The 18787-nt window shown below is 27.3% G+C and overlaps 6 protein-coding genes across 13 annotated transcripts in view; 2 read left to right on the forward strand and 4 right to left on the reverse strand.

Moving 5' to 3' along the window:
- Positions 1–34: 34 nt before the first annotated feature.
- LOC127283189 (early endosome antigen 1-like) lies at positions 35–10786 on the forward strand. Its single transcript, XM_051307902.1, has 11 exons — positions 35–1499; positions 7702–7943; positions 8038–8223; positions 8330–8482; positions 8629–8715; positions 8818–9099; positions 9250–9409; positions 9491–9783; positions 9896–10165; positions 10276–10578; positions 10661–10786. Exons 2-11 carry the CDS (start codon positions 7707–7709, stop codon positions 10712–10714), a joined length of 2025 nt encoding a protein of 674 aa, XP_051163859.1. The 5' UTR covers positions 35–1499; positions 7702–7706; the 3' UTR covers positions 10715–10786.
- Positions 2474–5230, reverse strand: LOC127283194 (U4/U6 small nuclear ribonucleoprotein Prp4). The gene is made up of 5 exons (XM_051307913.1): positions 5072–5230; positions 4070–4607; positions 3613–3990; positions 3324–3537; positions 2474–3261 (listed from the first exon to the last, which is right to left on the reverse strand). Exons 2-5 carry the CDS (start codon positions 4599–4601, stop codon positions 2802–2804), a joined length of 1584 nt encoding a protein of 527 aa, XP_051163870.1. The 5' UTR covers positions 4602–4607; positions 5072–5230; the 3' UTR covers positions 2474–2801.
- Positions 5946–7695, reverse strand: LOC127283199 (mitochondrial 2-oxoglutarate/malate carrier protein-like). The gene is made up of 6 exons (XM_051307918.1): positions 7284–7695; positions 6943–7158; positions 6729–6865; positions 6452–6622; positions 6255–6354; positions 5946–6153 (listed from the first exon to the last, which is right to left on the reverse strand). Exons 1-6 carry the CDS (start codon positions 7358–7360, stop codon positions 5958–5960), a joined length of 897 nt encoding a protein of 298 aa, XP_051163875.1. The 5' UTR covers positions 7361–7695; the 3' UTR covers positions 5946–5957.
- Positions 10729–13356, reverse strand: LOC127283195 (cilia- and flagella- associated protein 210-like). Its single transcript, XM_051307914.1, has 9 exons — positions 13221–13356; positions 12976–13149; positions 12566–12760; positions 12305–12489; positions 12074–12194; positions 11688–11895; positions 11273–11601; positions 11000–11167; positions 10729–10928 (listed from the first exon to the last, which is right to left on the reverse strand). Exons 1-9 carry the CDS (start codon positions 13263–13265, stop codon positions 10872–10874), a joined length of 1482 nt encoding a protein of 493 aa, XP_051163871.1. The 5' UTR covers positions 13266–13356; the 3' UTR covers positions 10729–10871.
- A 575-nt stretch (positions 13357–13931) lies between these two features.
- LOC127283192 (tubulin monoglutamylase TTLL4-like) overlaps positions 13932–18787 on the forward strand; it is a 182346-nt gene continuing 177490 nt past the window's right edge. For 4 of the 8 annotated variants that reach the window (XM_051307909.1, XM_051307906.1, XM_051307911.1 and 1 more), the window contains exons 1-2: positions 13970–14311; positions 15637–15716. The gene's annotated coding sequence lies outside the window, so the exon portion shown is untranslated. Of the gene's footprint in view, positions 14312–14587; positions 14763–15636; positions 15717–18787 lie in introns of those variants that run through there. The other 4 variants (XR_007843314.1, XR_007843313.1, XM_051307907.1 and 1 more) reach the window with 3 other exon arrangements.
- On the reverse strand, positions 16254–18028 carry LOC127283205 (enhancer of split mgamma protein-like). The gene is made up of 2 exons (XM_051307925.1): positions 17751–18028; positions 16254–17637 (listed from the first exon to the last, which is right to left on the reverse strand). The coding sequence occupies exons 1-2, from the start codon at positions 17823–17825 to the stop codon at positions 17065–17067; spliced, it is 648 nt and encodes a 215-aa protein (XP_051163882.1). The 5' UTR covers positions 17826–18028; the 3' UTR covers positions 16254–17064.

The raw sequence follows: 18787 nt of genomic DNA on the forward strand, positions 1-18787 counted from the left end.
TATAAATGAAGGAACGTCTCTTTCGTTTCACGAAAATCTTTCTGAACAATTTTTGAATTGAGTCCAATCTCGTGGAAAATATCGAATTTTAAAGTCAGCTTATTGAAAATGAATAAAGTTTTAAAAGAACTTTTTAAATAGAGATTTTTAACTTTAACGTTAAAAATTTTTATCGTTCTTATATTAAATTCAGTAACTGCGTCTTTAACGGGTTTTTAAGTTTTTTTTTTTTAGAGTTGTAAATCTAAAATTAATTTCCACAACTGCAACTTCATAATTAAATAATGTTGTTCAATTTTATCTATTTGGACTAATTAGTTCAAAAAACATGTTTACTAATTTATTAGTAAAATATGTAATTAAATAAATAATTCTTAATCAAATTTGATTAATTAGTAAACAAAAAATAATTTCCTTTTCTATATAATTATTGTTCAGATAATTATTTTTTATAATTATTATTTATTATAAAAATGTGTTCTAAAATGAAATTTCTTATACTTTGAACGTTACTTCATCTGCGCGTGTGGTCTAAAGTTTAGAAATATTTATCAATGATATATTGCAAAAACAAAAAAATGGAATTACATTTTACAGAAACCTGATAAGTATATACAACATTATTAGTCGTAATTTATAATTTTTAAAAAACTTATAAAAATTAATAATAAAAAATAAAAATTTCTAAATAAAATAAAAAAAAAATTTCCCAGAAAAAACTAAACGCTGTAAATTAAGTTCCCAATATTTCTCTTTAATACACACACGCACGTCATTTACCATTATTATTCTAATTTTTTATTCCGTTTGAACGTATGTAATTATAAGTAAATTCATTTTTCAAATGAAAAACTCATACAGGATAAATATCAGGCAAATAATAATCAGAACAGTAGAAATTTAGAAGAGGAAATATTTCTTTTGTAAAAAAAATATTATTAACATACCTTTGATCGAAGAGGGAGGGGGATTTCGTTTCCAACTTCCATTTGTGCATTTTCTCTTCGTTTCATTTCTTTCTCTCTTTCTCTCTTTCGTGCTTCCCACTTATCATTCTCTCTCATCATTCTCTCTTCTTTTTTTTCCTTCTAACTTTCTCTCTCTTCTGGTCTGTAATTTTGAAAAAATATCGTGTCTCGAGTACAAATTTTCTATAAATATTGACATTTAATTATATGACAATTATAATAATATATATAAAAAAAAATTCGTTTCAGAAAAAACGTATCCAATATTTTTTATCAAAAGAACCTTTCAAAGAAATTGACCGCACGCTCAAATAAAATGACTATTTTTTTAATAAGCTATAATTCGAAGAAAGCCCTCCCTCATAACTTATTAAATAAAAGAATAAATGATTTAGTTTTTTTTTCCAACAAAAAAAAAAAGTCAGCGTTTGATTCATTATAAAGCTTCGGGTGAGAGATGAATATAGAGGATTATATGGTTTTTGCTAATATCAGAAGAGTAAGTGGACTATGAAATAACATCAAAGAAACGTAAGTACCAACTGCATGGAATCGAAGAACCTGTATAGCTTTGTACTACTTTGAAAACTTTAGAAAGCTCATTACTCCGCTTGCGAAGCTGAAATTCTCATGCAGTCAACTCTCGCAGTCCAATGTTCCATGAGTATAGAAAACCCGTTGGGATTTTCCAAAGTTTACTCCTCTTTTCAAATGAGAAACTCCCCCGCGCGCGCGTTGAAAACTGAATCCTCCCGCCTTTCAATTGTTCCACTCGACCACTCTCTATCCTTTTTCTCAAAAACACTTCTTCGCGGTAGTAGTTTCGTCTATTATTTTCCAATGCCTTGGAATAAAAAATTTGCTTAAGTACATTTTTCTTAGATCAAAGCTTTATAAATATTTAACGAGGCTCCATAAGCAAAATTTTAATTGACGCTCGCGAATTACCGTGCAATTATTATTGAAAAAAATTGTTTTTTAATTTAACTATTAAATAAAAATAAACAAATTATTTAATAATTTAAAAGAAAGAGGCAAATATTCAAATTAGAAATGAATAAATTTTAATCAACAATAAGAAAATTGCACTTTTATCTACTTTTGCCTTGACAAATGAAGCTCTGCTAATCTCCCTTAAATAAAAAAAAATAATAATATTGATGCATCAAATTGTACGTAAGTTCAAGTAAAGCATTTAATCTGAACAACACTTCCTCATGATGTAACCGGTGCAATTAAACTAATCGACACTATAATATAAATGGAAGATTCCGCGTGTATTTATTGAAGGTTACGTTCAATTTTTGTCCTAATTTTTTTTCCATAATTCTTTAATATTTAATACTTTAATTTTGTCTAAATATTTTTAAATACGTAAAACTTAAATTTAAAGTAGAAAAAATGCGGTCAAACAATGAATAATAAATTATAAATCAAAACCATTATTCAGAAAAAAAGTATATATAAGTGTGAAAAGTTTAAAAATAATCATGGATTGACGCAAGTAGATTACAACTGAATCTGCGCCCAGTTTTATTGCAAATAAATGATATATCAGCTTTCCGTTGAATGACCTCCGATATAAATAAATCAGTAGCGTATATTCTTTTTGTTTTTCTCCACTCAAAATGCAAAAAAAATGTCCATTATTTACAATTCGATTATTTTTTTTCTGAAATTCCCGTATTTCAATTTATTCACTGTTTTCCCGCTAAAAAAAGAAAAATAATTCGCGAATTCAGACACAAAAAAAAGTGATCACCATTTTTAAAAAAAAAAATATTTAAAAGAAATTTTCGTCTAGAAAATACTGTCTGTTTCTCGAAAAAAAATTTACACTGCTTCCGGTGCCCATAATTTAAAAGTCCTATCAAATGAACTTGTGGCGATGAATTGATTATCCGTTGATACATCAGCGGACATTACTTTTCCATCATGTCCTGGTAATGTTTTTAATGGTTGCCATGTTTTGTTGGACCATATTTTCGCCGTACCATCATATGAGCTAGTGACTAGATATTGTCCCTCGACTTTTTGATATTTCACATCAGACAATAAACTTGTGTGCGCAGGAATTGTATAAATGCACGAACGTTTACGAAGATCCCAAATTTTACATGTATTATCCTCACTTCCAGTGGCCACATGAAAACCATTTGGCGAGAAGTCTATTCCAAATATTGATTTTAAATGACCCTCCATAAACATTATACACCTACCGGTTCGTAAATCCCATACTCTGCCAAATGAATCTTGACCGCCAGTTGCCACAACACTTCCGTCAGATTGAAAACTGGAAAAAAAAATCAATCAAATAAATAATTTTTCGAGAATATTAATTATTTGAATACTTGCCTGATACAATGAACAGGTTTCGCGTGTCCCTCTTGATGTAAAACTTCCGCTTGTTGTTCCAAATCCCAAAGTCTCCATGAGGAATCATAACAACAAGTGCCGAGAAATCTTCCCGATGGATGAAATGCTATTCTTGAAACTCGAAATGGTTCATGACCCTCAACTTCAGCTAATGGTTTCTCTCCAGTTCCACCTCCCCACAATTTAACAGTACCTGTACGACAAAAAAAAATTCCTCTCAATTAAATTGAAAATTATTCTAATTCACAAAATTAGAATTGAAATTTACCATCAGATGCACAACTGGCCAATACACAAACATGTTCACTTTCGTTGCCAAGTGGATCATCCTCAATCGTTGCTTTTGGATGAAAAACAATACATCCAACATTACAATTATGACCTTTCAATGTTCGCAAATGATTACACTCTGGTACAGACCATAAATTACAACTTCCCGACCAGGAAGCTGTGGCAAGAATTTTTGAATTTGGACTAAATTGACAATAGGAAATTGGTCTTGTATCGCCAATTTGCGAACAATAAATGCTCAACGCTTGTAATTTTTTCAATAATTCCTGACGTCGAGCCGTACGTGTTGCACCGGGAAGTTCCAATTCCTGTCTAGCATTATCGAGTCTCGCCCTTGCTCTCGGCAATGAATAAGCTGAAAATTAAAACAAAATAACAAAAACGTTTTCAGATATTTCATTTATATTTAAATAAAGAAAATAAATGCGAATTACATGCAATCCATTGACGGGCAATTTGAAGTGAATCGGGCCCCTCGTGATACCAAGTTTCTGTATCTTTTTCAACGAGTTGCGATGGTTTTTCCTCGTCATCGTGTTTCTTTTTAATTGCATCTTCGCCGAGACTGGCCAATAGTTCCCTTAATCTTGCACGTCTTTCAGCGGGTCCCTCGCCAAATAAACAAATTGGTTCGCCTAAATGTCGAAGATTCTTTTTCACCTCTGAATCGTCTGTTGAAACATTAATTTGTCGCGCTTTTTTACGACGTTCAAATTCCTCAAGAAGTGCTTGTCGATCTTTTGACATTTCATCCTCCAATTCCATATATTCAGTTGATATATGTACATTTCCAGCTGACAATGTAATATTTGTATTTTCATTTGTTGTTGAATCATCTTTTTCATCATCAGAACCATCGTCTGCGGCTGCTGTCGCTGCTGCAATTCTCGCTCGTTCAGTCTCCTCCAATGAGCCATAATGAACAATTTTTTGTTTTTTAACATAAATTTCCTCGTCGTCAGACATTTTTATCTAAAGAAATAGAAAAAACAATTATTATTAAAAATATCAACATATATTATTTAAAATAAATATATATATGTATCGACATAACCTTATTTTCTAAAGTTTTTATAAATTTACATTTTCAATATAGATAAATTTACATTGGAACATTACCACATTTTTGTTTTGTTACATTACAAAAAATATATATTTTCTAAACAAAAAAACTTAATCAAAACGAAATAGAAAAAAATTTTACAACTTTTTCCAGTGTCGATTTTAACGAAATAACAAACAAAAACACAAATTGAAAATGCAAATATTCTTAAATATAACGAAAAAAATTATTTAAATATGCAATATAGGAATTTATATTTTAAAAAAGTGGAAAAAATGTTTTCAAAGGTTAGGAAATCGCTGTTTAATGAAAAAATGAAGACAATCCATAATGTAAATAAACAATAGTAAAATTTGAATTAATTTTCACTTACCTTTGATTTTCGAAGGTAATATAGATTGTTTGCATTAAATTACAATGCAAAATATAGCAAAAAATTAATAAAAACACAAAACAAACACGCCGAACAACAATTGAAAACAACGTCTGTCCTGTCGATAATTGCAAGGTTAGGTTGGATCTAATCACGTGACGCTCGACTTTAGGCGCGTATAAATTCAAATATTTAAAATTTCTGTTACAAGAAAATATTTATTTATCTATTATAATTATAAATAGAAAACAATTCTTTATTTTTTATAAATTCTTATGTAATAATAATGCAAAATAATAATGATTATTTATTAAAAATAACATAACATTATATAAATATGTGGATTCAGTTATATTATATTGAGAATGAAAATAACAAGATTCTTTTATATTTATTAATGGAACATCTCAGTTTTCTTAGAAATAGAGAAATTTACAAAAAAAAATATAATAATCTCCGGGGAATTAATTTAATGATAAAATAGATGTTATCACAAGAAAAAAATATCTTGAAAAAAATGCAATTTATTCTCAATGTATTTCTTTATTCCCAAAAGACTTTTTTCAACGAGAAAAATTTCTTATGCAAAGAAAATTTTTTTGAGTCTTCTATTAAGAAATAATGTCAAGAATAGTAAAAATAATATAATTATCTGTAAAATATAAACTAAATTTTATTGAATTTATTAATAATTAAATAATTTATTAATAATAATAATTTATTTATTAAATAATTAAATGTCTTTTTTAATTACATTTTACTCAATTAACAGTACAATCTTTTAAAATATATTCGCAACAATTAAATAATTATTTATTTTGAATTTGTAATTTAAAAAATTAATATATAAAAAAATTTATTTTTTTTTTTTGTTTTCAATGAGAAATTATTTAGAAAAATGAGTTCTGTAAATATTAGCAAATTGTTCATTACATACAAAAGTAATTATCGTATGAGGTCCTATTCTGCAATAAGTCGGCACAAATCCTTTCCAAAGGGCCATTATCCCTTCATTTTTTGCAATATTTATGATAACTTTTAACATTGTCGGTGGTTTTTTAACATCTTTTAAATTCTGTATCCTATAAATACATCAAGTAAAAAAAACACAAATATTAATTATTTCAATTTTTAATTAATTATTTATTAATAATAATTATTTATTGGTTTTAACTAAATTTACCGTGTTTTTGCAATGTCAAATGGCATTGAATTAAACGAAGTAACCAAACCGGAAACCATTGCCGAGTACACGTGAAGTAAAAATCCCTCTGACACGTTTACTAATATAAAAATTAATAATAAAAAGAAGAAAAATTAATAAAAAAAAAATACAATGGAATTTTTTTTTATTTGATTATTAAATAATTAAATACATACATTCGGAATTAATTAGAACTTTTGTTTGACTGTAAGTAGCTAATTGTGAAATATTAACAATAACAGCTCTTCCCATTGTTGCGACACTTCCTCTCCATAAATTTATTATTCCCTCTTCCTTCGCCACTCTTATAAATGCATCTACCACATTTTTATAATTTCTTCTCTGATCTAAAATAATTGTTTTTCTTTTTCAATTTTGATATTTTAATAGAATTTTATTTTTTGCTTAAAATTATTTTTTTAAAATTAATTTTATTAAATTTTAATATTATACCTGGAGGTAGTCGTCCATCGGTGGTCATTCTCACTAATGCAAGATCAGCTGGAGTTCCAATAAAAGCACCAGATCCACCAGCTATTGCAGCCATTGTAGATAAAATAAAAAAATTTGGCTTACTCGTGTAATTTTCTCTATAAAAAATTAAAATTACATTTTCAATTTCAAGTAAATTAAATTATTTTAATAATAATTTTTTATTTCACCAAACCTCCAACTATCTTGAAGCTGATTGTAAACGCCCAATCGAGTTGTAGTATAAGTTGATTGTCTCACCAAACTAGCAGATAAGCCATCATAAAAATTAATTATTCTCTCATTACGAAGAATATGTAAAAAAGTTTTTCGTATCGAAATTGTTTGCGTACTGATTTGCATTCGATTTTTAACCACATCAGTGGGATGTACCACACAAGTTGCACATATACTACAAAAGTTAAAAAAAAATTTTTTTTTTTAATTTAATTAAATTAATTAATTAAAACAAATTTAATGAAATAAGATTTGGAAAAGAAAATGATTTACAAGTAATTATTTAATTTATACAATTACCCGGATAATCCAGCATTAAGAAAGTTTATAAAAGGCGGAAGAGATTTTGATTTATTTTCTTTCGATTGATCAGACATAATTTTACTTGTTAAATATTAATTAACTAATGAAATTAATTATAATATTTATTTAACCTAACTTAATTCTAATCACATAAAAACATAAATATTAATTCGATTCTCATTTGTCAATTTTAAAATGGCGTTTAATTTTTTATTTGATTAATTTTCTTTATAGAAAAATGTTTAAATTAAAGGGAAAAAGGAATAAAAATTTTGTTTACTAAAATTCAACTTGTGATTTAAAAAATAAAAAAAGATCGCTGTCATAATTTAAATGACATGTCAATTAAAAAGTTTTTTGTTTTTAATTAAGATTTTTTTTTCAAAAAAAAAATTCATAGTTTCCTTTTTTTTAGAAAAAATGTTTTGGACATCTTTAGATGATTATAGTTCGACTTCGAGTAGTGATTCAGAAGAATTTGTTGATTCCATTGGTACACGAGATGAATATGAAGTTATTTTAAAAAAAAAATCCTCCATAGAAGAAAATGAAGATGATGAAGAATCATCATCATCATCATCATCTGAAAAGAAATTACTTTCTAAGGAATCAAAAATACTTTGTCGTGCTGAGCCAAATTCCAGTCCTTTTATTCAAGTATATGAAATATTATGATAAATAAAAGTTAATGTAAAATAAATTTAGATTTGAATATAATTAATAAGGGAATTGAAAATTTTTTTTGCTCAAGGAACCATTGTCGGAAAAAGTTTCTTTACAATGTTTAAATTCGAATGAACGTTTGCAAACATTATTAATGAAAAAAGATGAATATATACTAAATTTAAAAAAATTATTATGCTGTCAACGTGAGCAGTTGTATTTTTTTTTGAAAATGTCAATCAAAGAAGATATGTTGACGTCATTCAAGAATACAGTGAGCTTTTTTTGAGAATATTTAAAAAATAGATTTTTTTCATATTTTATTTATTATTGTAATTTTTATTCAGAAATTCTATCTAAAATTAAAAAATTTCCATTAGTGTCAAGAAACGGATGGTTTTTATGATAATGAAAGTCTCTCAATGGCCCTAGAAAGATTTAAACAGAAAAATAATTTTCCATCCGAACAAACTTTAATGCGAGAAGATATATTAAAAACCCTCATGAGATTAGAAAGATTAATTAAACAGCAGGTTTAATTTATTTTATTCATTTATCTAAATTGTTATTACAATAAATTATAACTAAAAAAAATTTTTAAATTTAATAAAAAAAATTAATTAAAAATTGTCAATTTTTTTTTCATTTTGAATTTTAATTAAAAAATTTATTCTAACAGAAAAAATTGGTAACAACAATGGAATGTGACTTGACATGCGGTAAAGGAAATAATTCTGCCATCGATCTTTACCAGTATAAGATTCATGTATATTTTTTAATTAATAAAAAATATGGAGATATATATGTTATAGGATTTGCGATAATTAAAAAAATAATAATAAAATTTGCTGTATGAATTTTATTTTAGGAAACATATGAAAATAGATTATTGCAAGGAACGCAACAATTGTTTCAAAGTTTAGAATCTCTGCGAATTCAATTAAAACGAATTGGATTAATTGAAGATGAACGAATTCATTTGATTGAACGTGTTTATTCATTACCGTCAAGCCAACGACAATTGTACGGACATTTAATAATGTTGGAGAAAGAAAAACTTCAATTGAACGATGATATTGTGAAATTAAGGGAAAAACGAAAAAATTTGAAGGGAACCGCCGAATTTTTACAGGACACTGTTTCATCAAAGGTAATAATTTAATTAATTAATCTAACTCTTAATTTTCTAAATAAATATAAATAAAAAAATTTTGTTTAGATAAATAAATTATATTTTTATAAATAAATAATTAGTATATTACAAATGAATTTTCGCAAATTCACATTTATTTTTTTCCAGATTGCAGAGTTCGATTTGAATAGAATCAAACCCGGTCTAGAGACGCATGTGAAAATAATGGAATTAGTAGAAAAGGGAGAATTATCGCTAATTACAATGACAAAAGATGAAAAGGGTCGATTTAAAAATGAATATTCTCAGCTCTGTGCGGAGAATACAGGTTTGAAAAAGCAATTTTTTTTTCCAAATTTGAGAAAAATTTTTTAATTAAAAAAAATACAAAAAAAAATTATCAATATAGAATTGACGCAAAAATTACAAGATTATGATAAAATGATTATCGAGCGGGAAGATTTAAAAAAACAGATCAATGTCCTTGTAGAAAATTGTTTACAAATGGAACGTGAATTGAGAAATTTGCGACGAAATAATAAAACTGAAGAATTATTGAATGAATTAAAAGAAACATCAACGCACAAAGATCAATTGAGAATGCAACTTGATAAAATTGTTAAAGATGGTCCATCAGTATTGAGAGTCTGCGGTGAATCGATAACAAAAATTGTCGAGGAACGCGATCAACTTCGATTGAAGGTTGATTTTTTTCCTCCACAAAAATAAATTTATATTTTCATCGAAAAAAAATTAATATATTTTTAAAAATTTTCAATTTTCGTTTATAAAAAAGAAAAAAAAATTGTTACAGCTAACTGAGTACCTTTCAATGGATGAAGATATAAAACTTTTGAAATTGAGAGCCGCTCAGTCGGACGTGGATCGCAAGGAAGCAGAAAAATTGAAAGCAATTGTGTCTGAATTGGAAGAAATAAAAGTATCATATATGGCAATCGTGGATAAAAATGGTCATAATCTTGATTTAGTGAATCCAACGGATCGTGAAAAATATCGAAATATGTGTAAAGAATTAAATTATTTAAAGCAAGTGGAAATTCAAAATGAAAGACTCAATGTGGAAGTAAATTTTTTTCCCTTTTTTAGATTTGTCAAAATTCTCAATTTTTTTTTGTCAATATTTGAAATTAATATTAAATTGTTAATTTTAATAATTTCATAATGCGTGCATAGAATTTAAAGAATCGACAGACAATAGAGAAACAAGAGACAGAAATTAAAGAATTGCTCGATATTGTCGACAAATTGGTCTTAAATTTAAAAATAGATAAAGGAAAGAAAGAAATTCCTGTGGATGGTTTGCCGGAGGGTCCGGATGTTAAGACCTTTCTATCGCAAGATGATAAAAATAAAATCGAAAAAATAAGAGATAGAATTCTCTGTGAAGCGCAAAAAACGACAAAAACAAAAATTCAAGTCGTACGAAAATTGAATCGCAATACAGGTGGACTCAATGTAATAATAAATATTTTCAAAGTACGTATATCACAATTAAAAATGCAAATTTATTTAAATATTAACAAATTTAAAAAAAAATTAATAAATCCTTTTTTTACAGTATTTTCTAAAATTGGGACTTTTGTTACGCAAAGGTAAATCTTCAAAAATGTAAAATAAATCTTTTTTTTGTTATAAAAAAAGTGTATTTAAAAATTTCCCAAAAATTGTAAATATATTTTTTAATTAATCATTGTTTTATCGTTTGTAAGACATTTTTTTTTATATGAATTTCGATACAAAAAGAATACTTATTTTTCTTCTCATTTGAATTATTTGGTTCTGGCTGGCGAATTTTGTGATTTTGGTCTCACTTCATTTTTAAATTGCTGTAAAGAGAAGAAAAATAAAATTTAAAAATATAAAATTTAATATCCTTTATCAAAATAAAATTAATTACCTGTAGAACTTTAATAATTGGAAAAAGAGGTCTAACACCATCAGATTCTTTGAGAACTTCTTCTCCATAGCGAAGAATCTTCTCATTAGTTTTCTCAATTATTTCTCTTGTTATATCATTTTTATTGTCCAATTCTTCAATTCGTTTTTGTTCAATTTCTTTTAGCGCCTATAAAAAATAGAAAATAAATTTTAAAAATTAAAACAAAATACAAATAAAATAATTAAAATATTTTTTTTTTTTTAATAATTACAATATAAAGAAATTACATACAATTTGCTTCCGAAGTGTTTTGGCCATTTTTTGTTTTTTCAATTTTTCCCTTTCGTAATCCTGGGCTTTAATATTCTTGTCGAATTTGTCCCTCTCGAGTCTCTGTTTTATTTCCCATGCTTTAAATTTCTCATCCTCTTTTTTCTGATTTTCCAACAAAATAGCGAGTTCCTGTCGATATTTTTCCATTTCCACTCGTAATTTTTCCTCATATTGTTTGCGTGCCACTTTTTTCTCATTTTCCTCAATTTCCTTTTTCTCCAATGCCTTCTTTAATATTATTTCTTCCTCTGCGACACGCGAATTTGCAATAGCTGCGCATTTCTTTGCTAATATGAAAAAAAAACAAATTTTCTATTTTTTCTTTAAAAAAAAAAAAAAAATTGAAATGTTTAGTGAATAATTTTTTTTTCACCTAAATATTCGGAACGACGAATTCTTTCTTCTTTTTCTTTTTTTATTTGATGATTTAATTTACTTTCTATTTGTTGTTTTCCTTTATTATAAACAGCCATTGCTTGTTCCTCGAATTTCTCATCGCGCTTAACTTTTAGTTCGTGTTTCCGTTTATCCTCAAGCGCTTTTAGAAATTGTTCTCGTAATTTTTTTTTCTTTAATTCCAACTAAAATAAATTGAATTTTATATTTTTTGTCTGGAATTCTGTCTTATTTTCTTTTCACTATAATATTTCAATTAATATTGTACTTTAATTAAAAAAAATATTATTTTATTATTAAATATAAAATTTAATTTTTAATTAACGAAATTTCTAAATTTTAAACAATAATTAAAAAATTTACTTCTTCAATTTCCAGATTTTTTTCCATTTCAATTTTTCTTGCTATGTTTGATAATTCCTGTTTTGCTGTTTCTTTTTGAATTTCCTCTTCTCGTTTTGAAATACATTTATTTCTATGGATTCTAAAAATATGATTTTCTTTTAAAAAAACTTAATTTCTACTACTAATTTATGAATTAAAAAATTTTCTTCTGTTTTAAAAATACATTTTTAAATTTTTATTCACACTCACTGTTTTTTTAGTTCATCTGCGTAGATTTTATTTTTCATCATTAATTCTTCAGCTTTTTTTCTTTCTTCTTCTTCATGTTTTTTAATTTCCTGTTTTATCATCTCTGAGGTTTCATTTTTTTCTTCCTTCTCGAGGAGCTTTAAATTTTTTTGAAATTCAAGCTGTTCATCTAATTCTCTGAGACACTGGAAAATAATAATAATAATTATTATTATTATAATTATAATAATGATAATAATGAAAATAATTGAAATATTCAACCTCTGATGTAAGAAGCGCTCTGTTAATAAGTCTACATTGAGGTTTTGTATAAAGTATTAATTTTTTAGCTTCATTAATTATTTCTGCATGTTCTGCTGCTTTTTTTGCCGCCATTTCCTCCATAAACTGAATTTTATCAACTTCTTCTTTTTTATTTTTAGCCAATAATTCTTCTTCTTTTTTCTTTTTTATATTCTAAAAATTTGTATACATTTATTTTTAATTAATTTTTTTTAAAACAAAATTTTTAAATTCACTTATAATTTTCTAATTATGCTGACAAAAAAATTTTTGAATAAAATTAAGTATAAAAATTAATTTAAATAGGTAATAATTAATAAAAATTGTTAATTATTTTAATTATGCAATTATATTAAAAAAGTATTTTTTTCTTAATAATTAATAAATACCTCAATTGTATTATCCCAAGTTTTGGACATTTCATAAGTGGCTTTTTTAATTTCCGTTAATCTTTTTACCTCTTTTTCGGCAAGAATAGCCATTCTGTGTTTTTCGGTTGTATAATCGACAAAATGATCATAGGCTTTTTTTGAAGCAATCAGAGCCAACGGTCTATCATGAATCTATTTCCAAAAAAAAATTTTAATTAAAAAAAGATTGTTTTTATCAGTTAATGTCTTGAACATAAATATACCCGATTTAATTGATCTCCTGGTTTTGTGTAAACAGTAGAAAACATTTTCAATGTTTAAAATAAAAAATGTTTCCTTTCTAATTTATAGAAACAATAATATACACTTAAAAAAATAATTTACAATTATTTTTGACACTTGTGAAATAAAACGTGACAATACAATCACTTTGCAGTTCTTTTTTTTTAATAGAAATAACGGTTGACATGACAACTCAGTAAACAGAAAATAAATCCTAACAAAAAGCACATAATTTAATCAATAAAGTTCATATATAATTAAATATTTAATTACCAATTTGTAATATTCACTTTATTCAGTTTTATTTAATCAAATATTATTATTGTTAACTTATAATTTATTAATTTGTTTATTTATTCGTTTTTAAAATTGTAAAATTTGAATTTTAAATTCAAATCGACTAATACGAGATACTTTCATCAGTTCCAAACAGATGGCACCATCCATGCATTAAAAAAATCAATTTCATTACAATCAATGCAAATTTTTCGAAAGACTAAACTTATTTACAGACAAATAAACGTATTAAATTAACAAATTTTCATAAAATTATATTTAACTTGTATTTCTTTTCTATTTGCCCTTTAAACAATATCCCATTTTATTAAATTAAATTCCGCTCAATACAATGAAGCGCGGGAATATTTTTAAACGATATCGACTGAACTCGAAAAAGTTAGTATCGAAAACATTCGCAACATGGACGTGGCGCAAGTGAGCACCTGTCGTGACATGTGGTACAGCTGATTGGCGGTTTTGTTGTTGGAAAAGTGAGTAAAAACAATTTTAAAACAAATTTTCTTATTGTTCTCGTTAATTTCTACACTCTAAAGTATCATCGGATGTGTTTATATTGAGTGAATAATCATTATTGAAAAAATTCTGACCGCATTTTCATCTTTGTTGTCATATATGGTATTTATGCAACACGTGTGCCGCGGCATTATAATGATTTTTAGATCGTTGATTAATGTTTCCAGTAAATAATGAGAGTAATAAAAATTTTACATATTTTTCCTGTGGAATTAATTGGAAAAAAAGTTTTAATAGTTTGATGGAAGCAATACATCAGGTAATGTAGTTCTAAAGTTCTATCTGTATACATATATGTATACCTATATACATATGATGTGTACCCGTATTTGTTTTAATGTGCGTATTTATTTTATTGATAATTTAATAATTTATTATTTAACAATTATATCTCTTTATTATTATTAAAATATTAATTAGCAAAATATGTGGGTTTCATGTCAAAAGAGATTTAGGAACAAACGTTCGTGAAATTTCCCCCTCCCCTTATCATAACGTATTTTCTTTTCGATTTCGGGTCATTCACCCTCTTGGTGAAATTGCGCCTTTTTTGTGTGTTTGCTTGTCGCATAATATTGCCAATTTAGAAGAAGTTTCTGTTAATTGTGAGTCTTCTTGAAAAGTTTAATAGTGTTGAAGATGTTATTATTTTATGCGTTTGTTGATGGAGAAAAAGTTTTGAAAATAAAAGTGAAGTTTTGTAAAATGGGGTGAGTTGAAATTTTTGCACGAATTTTAGGTTAGGGTGTTATCTAACATTTTTCTTTACATTAAAATAGTTCTTAATTTTTTCGTTTAAATTAATTACATTATGACAGTGTTTGTAGAAAATGAAAATTATTAACTTCGAATAGATTAATTAGGTTATGTATCAGTATTGGTAAGTGATCAGAAGTAATTGCTTAATTGTTAAGTGTTATAGAATCTAATCTGATTTCTTTGTCTCTTTTCAATATAATTGATTTTTTATTATTATACTAAAGCTACTAATTGTGTATCAATGGTTTAATTATTAATTAAAAAAATACTGATTTTTAAATAACAAAATCAATGTTATGGTAAATATTACGACAAATTTACTTTCCTCAAGCATTTTTTGACGAAATTTTTTGTTTGAATTAATCATTCTGTTTAGCAAAAAATATACATTCGAATTCAAATTCTATTTTAATCATTCTGTAAATAAAAATTATAATCTGGAAATTGATCTATTATTACTTTCTTTTGATCGTTGATCACCTATACTCATTGACAAATGAATTGGTGCCAACGGAATTACTTTTGTTAAAGGGGTGATACAATTAAGTGACACACCAGTTTTAAACTGTGATACAGTGTCAGTAAGTCAAATGGACCACTCGCTATACGCAATTAATTAAAAATTAGATTAGACTTCTTCTCCAATTTATTCTTGAAAATTATTTATTTATTTTAAAAATAACCTCTAAATTTGGATATTTTAAAATATTTAGCTAAAAAATTTAGTGTTATAAAAATTGTTGAAGTAAAATATGGTTATAAAATATTATAAATAAAATAATTTATTATTTAATTTCTTGTGTAAAAATTTGAATTCTTTTTTAGGTGTGAAATATTGTGCAAGTGCCAAGGAAGTGATTGCGTGAAGCTGGAAACTTGGAAACAAAATCTAAAGCTGAACTTGAGTGAGTGTTTTTTATTAACACATTTTTTTTATCAGTTTAATTATAATGACTTCCTTATTTATTAATTGTATATGACTTTGAATTAATTTCGGACAACTTTTTTTTTAATTTATTTATTTTAAAAAAAGGTCAAAATGTTATCGACTCGTATCATAACATTTATAGAAATTTCTAACTTTTCAAAACGATAACGTGTATTAAACACGATTCGATAAGTTGAATATTTGTTTTTATTTTTGGAAAACTATGACGATACGCAATTGTGTCTAAAATTATAAACTTTATTTCCCAATAATTAAAATTTTTAAATTTCAAATACGAAATTACTTTTTATTGTTTAAATATTTACTTAAGTTGAATTTAATTTTTTTTATAAAGAAATATTTCTTTTTCTGTATGTAATTATTTTTATATTTGAACATTTACTTTGTTTTTATTAAACAAAAATTTTAACTTTTGAAAAAATTATTTTATTTTTTTTTCAATAATAATACTAAAGAGAAATGAAAGGATGGAACACATTGACAAAGACAGATATATGTTGTATTATTTTGTTTTTTATTAAAAAATCTTGTACCATTTACTATGTACACTACAAGTAAATATCACAGGTACATGTTTCTCTATCACATGATCTCCGTTCGGTCATTTTTTTCACAATTAAAAACATAAAAGAAATTGAAATTTCTTTTTTACATATTTGACAATAATTCGTCGAGTTGACCGAGGAGAGGGATAACAACGTTCTAGCTATAATGAAAACATGTCGCGCTTTTAAAATTTAATCCATTGGATTTAATTATTACAATAATACTTTCTCATTATGATGATGAGAATGTAAAGAGAAAAATCTTATGTTTGGTATTACAATGAAGGAATTCGGAGCGCGACAAATTCTGCGCTAAGAAAAAATAAATCCTCAATAAAAGTAAATAAATTTATATATATATGAAATAAACAATAGATAAAACCTAACTGTCGCGTAAATTAAAGCTTTACCCCACTTATAATGCGTGGACGCGTGTTACACGTGTCGAGATCTGGGTATACAAAATATTCTACGTGCGATGATGAAAAAAACCAAAACAAAACTATTTTTTTTTATTTCACCGCAAGTGTCCTTGAGCAAATTCTACTTATAAACTACTCAAAGATTAACTCTTTTTTTTTAACACTGAAACGTTTTTTTAACGATCCTTTCTAAAATTTTGATTTGAAATTCACCAACACTTTATCAAATCACAGACTTAAAATTGCCTCACTGGAATCTTCTTCTTCTTCTTGATTCCTTGTAAATTGCAACAAATCCCAATTTATTCAGGGAATGTTTTTTTTCGAAAATAGAGATTTACCAAGGTCGCCAAACTGGTTCAATAGGTTTAACAACTCGAAGAAGACCCTGATGATGATGATGGTGATGATGTTGTGTTTGTGAGGAGGCAACTTCAATATCGGATCTTGCTGGCGATGGTTGACTTGATGCTGGTGTCAATGGCATTGAATATTCATCGGAACTATCAGAAATTGATGATGATGATGATGTTTGTGGTGCTGCTACATGAATTGTCAATGGTCCTGTTTTATCCATTGAATTCAATTTATGTCCAAGATGTGTCATTAATTTTGTACCCAATGCAACATCAACGCCGGGCGTCGCTGCCAAACAACGGCTCACTTCATTAGCACAATGTGTATAACCCGCGCGAAAACGATCAGCATCAATCACTGGATTCGCTGATAATCTCTGTTGTCTTTGTAATTTATGAAGATGACGTACTGTCAATTCAAGAATATCAGCCTTTTCCAATTTTGCCACATTTTCACCGTCGCCCGCCAACGCTGTCACCATTAAATCTTTCAATTCATCCAAACAACGATTGATTCTCGCTCTTCGTTTACGTTCCAACATTGGTTTCATCACCTGTAATTAGAAAAAGAACAATTTTTTTAGAAAAAGGATATTATGACAATTTTTTGGGTTTTTTTTTTTGAAAATTAGGTTTTTTTGTAATTGAATTTGAGAGTGAAACCTACCTTGCGGTATTGATAAGTTCTGGAGATTGGTTGTTCTTGTCCATCGACAATCATGATTTGCTCGTGCATTTGCATGTTAAATCCAAAAATTTCACACTTGAGAAATGTGAAGAGAACTACACAGTTTTACACAAACTCCGATTTTTTGAAAAAAATGTTTAACACTTTTTTTTGTTTCTTTAGAAAGAGAGAGAAGGCGTGCTCGAGTCTCTGTGACGAGTATCGGCTAACCGTTCACCACTGTACGAGAGTCAGAGTGATTATGAATTGCTGGCAGTGGAGCGACGTGCTTATATAGCACATGGGTAAGGGTGACGGTGGAGAGAGACGTGTTATTGAGGCCCAAAGTGGGGGTAGGGCCTTCCGTGGGAACGTTCTGTAGAGCTTGGTTCCCAAGCAAGCACACCACCTGTAAGCGGCAGCTGCCAGACACGCGCCCACACCAAGCCATCGTCACCGATCCTCTGTCCTCGTTCACTTTGCACCCAACCGATCGCCTTTACTTCGTTGATTACTCGCGGCCAAGCCACGAGTATTCTCTTCTAATCCTTTTCTTTCTCTCTCTCTCTCACTTGCTTGCTCTCTTCCGTCCTTTTTTGCACTCACGGAAGGGCGGATCGGGCCTTCCTCGTAGAAAACCTGTATATCTACAACTCGTGCACGTTTTATCTATATCGTTTCTTCTTTTCTTTACCCCCGCGAGCTGTAAAATGGCTATTCGTTTTAATTCTCCTTCTCTCTCTCTCATCTAACTCTTTTATTCGCAATATTGCTTTCTCTCTTAGATCGCCTTCTTGTTTTTGCTTCCACGCACACATCTCTCTCTCTTCCTTCTTATCGATTCCTCTTCTCGTTCGCTCCCTCATTGCCCTCGGTTTAATTTCTACCTCTTTTTCTCTGAAGGAGCGTGCTGGGCACAAGTTAAACTTCTCTCAATCGTGATCGCTGAGGGGGGGCATATAGTACACGTATAAACTTATATTTTACATTCCCCCCCCCATGATTAATGGAATTATTATTATCGATATTTTTCGAAT

The sequence above is a fragment of the Leptopilina boulardi genome, unplaced genomic scaffold, assembly GCF_019393585.1.
Source record: "Leptopilina boulardi isolate dan_hultmark-lab unplaced genomic scaffold, ZJU_Lbou_2.1 LbouV2_31, whole genome shotgun sequence".
In the NCBI taxonomy this organism is placed as follows: Eukaryota; Metazoa; Arthropoda; class Insecta; order Hymenoptera; family Figitidae; genus Leptopilina; species Leptopilina boulardi.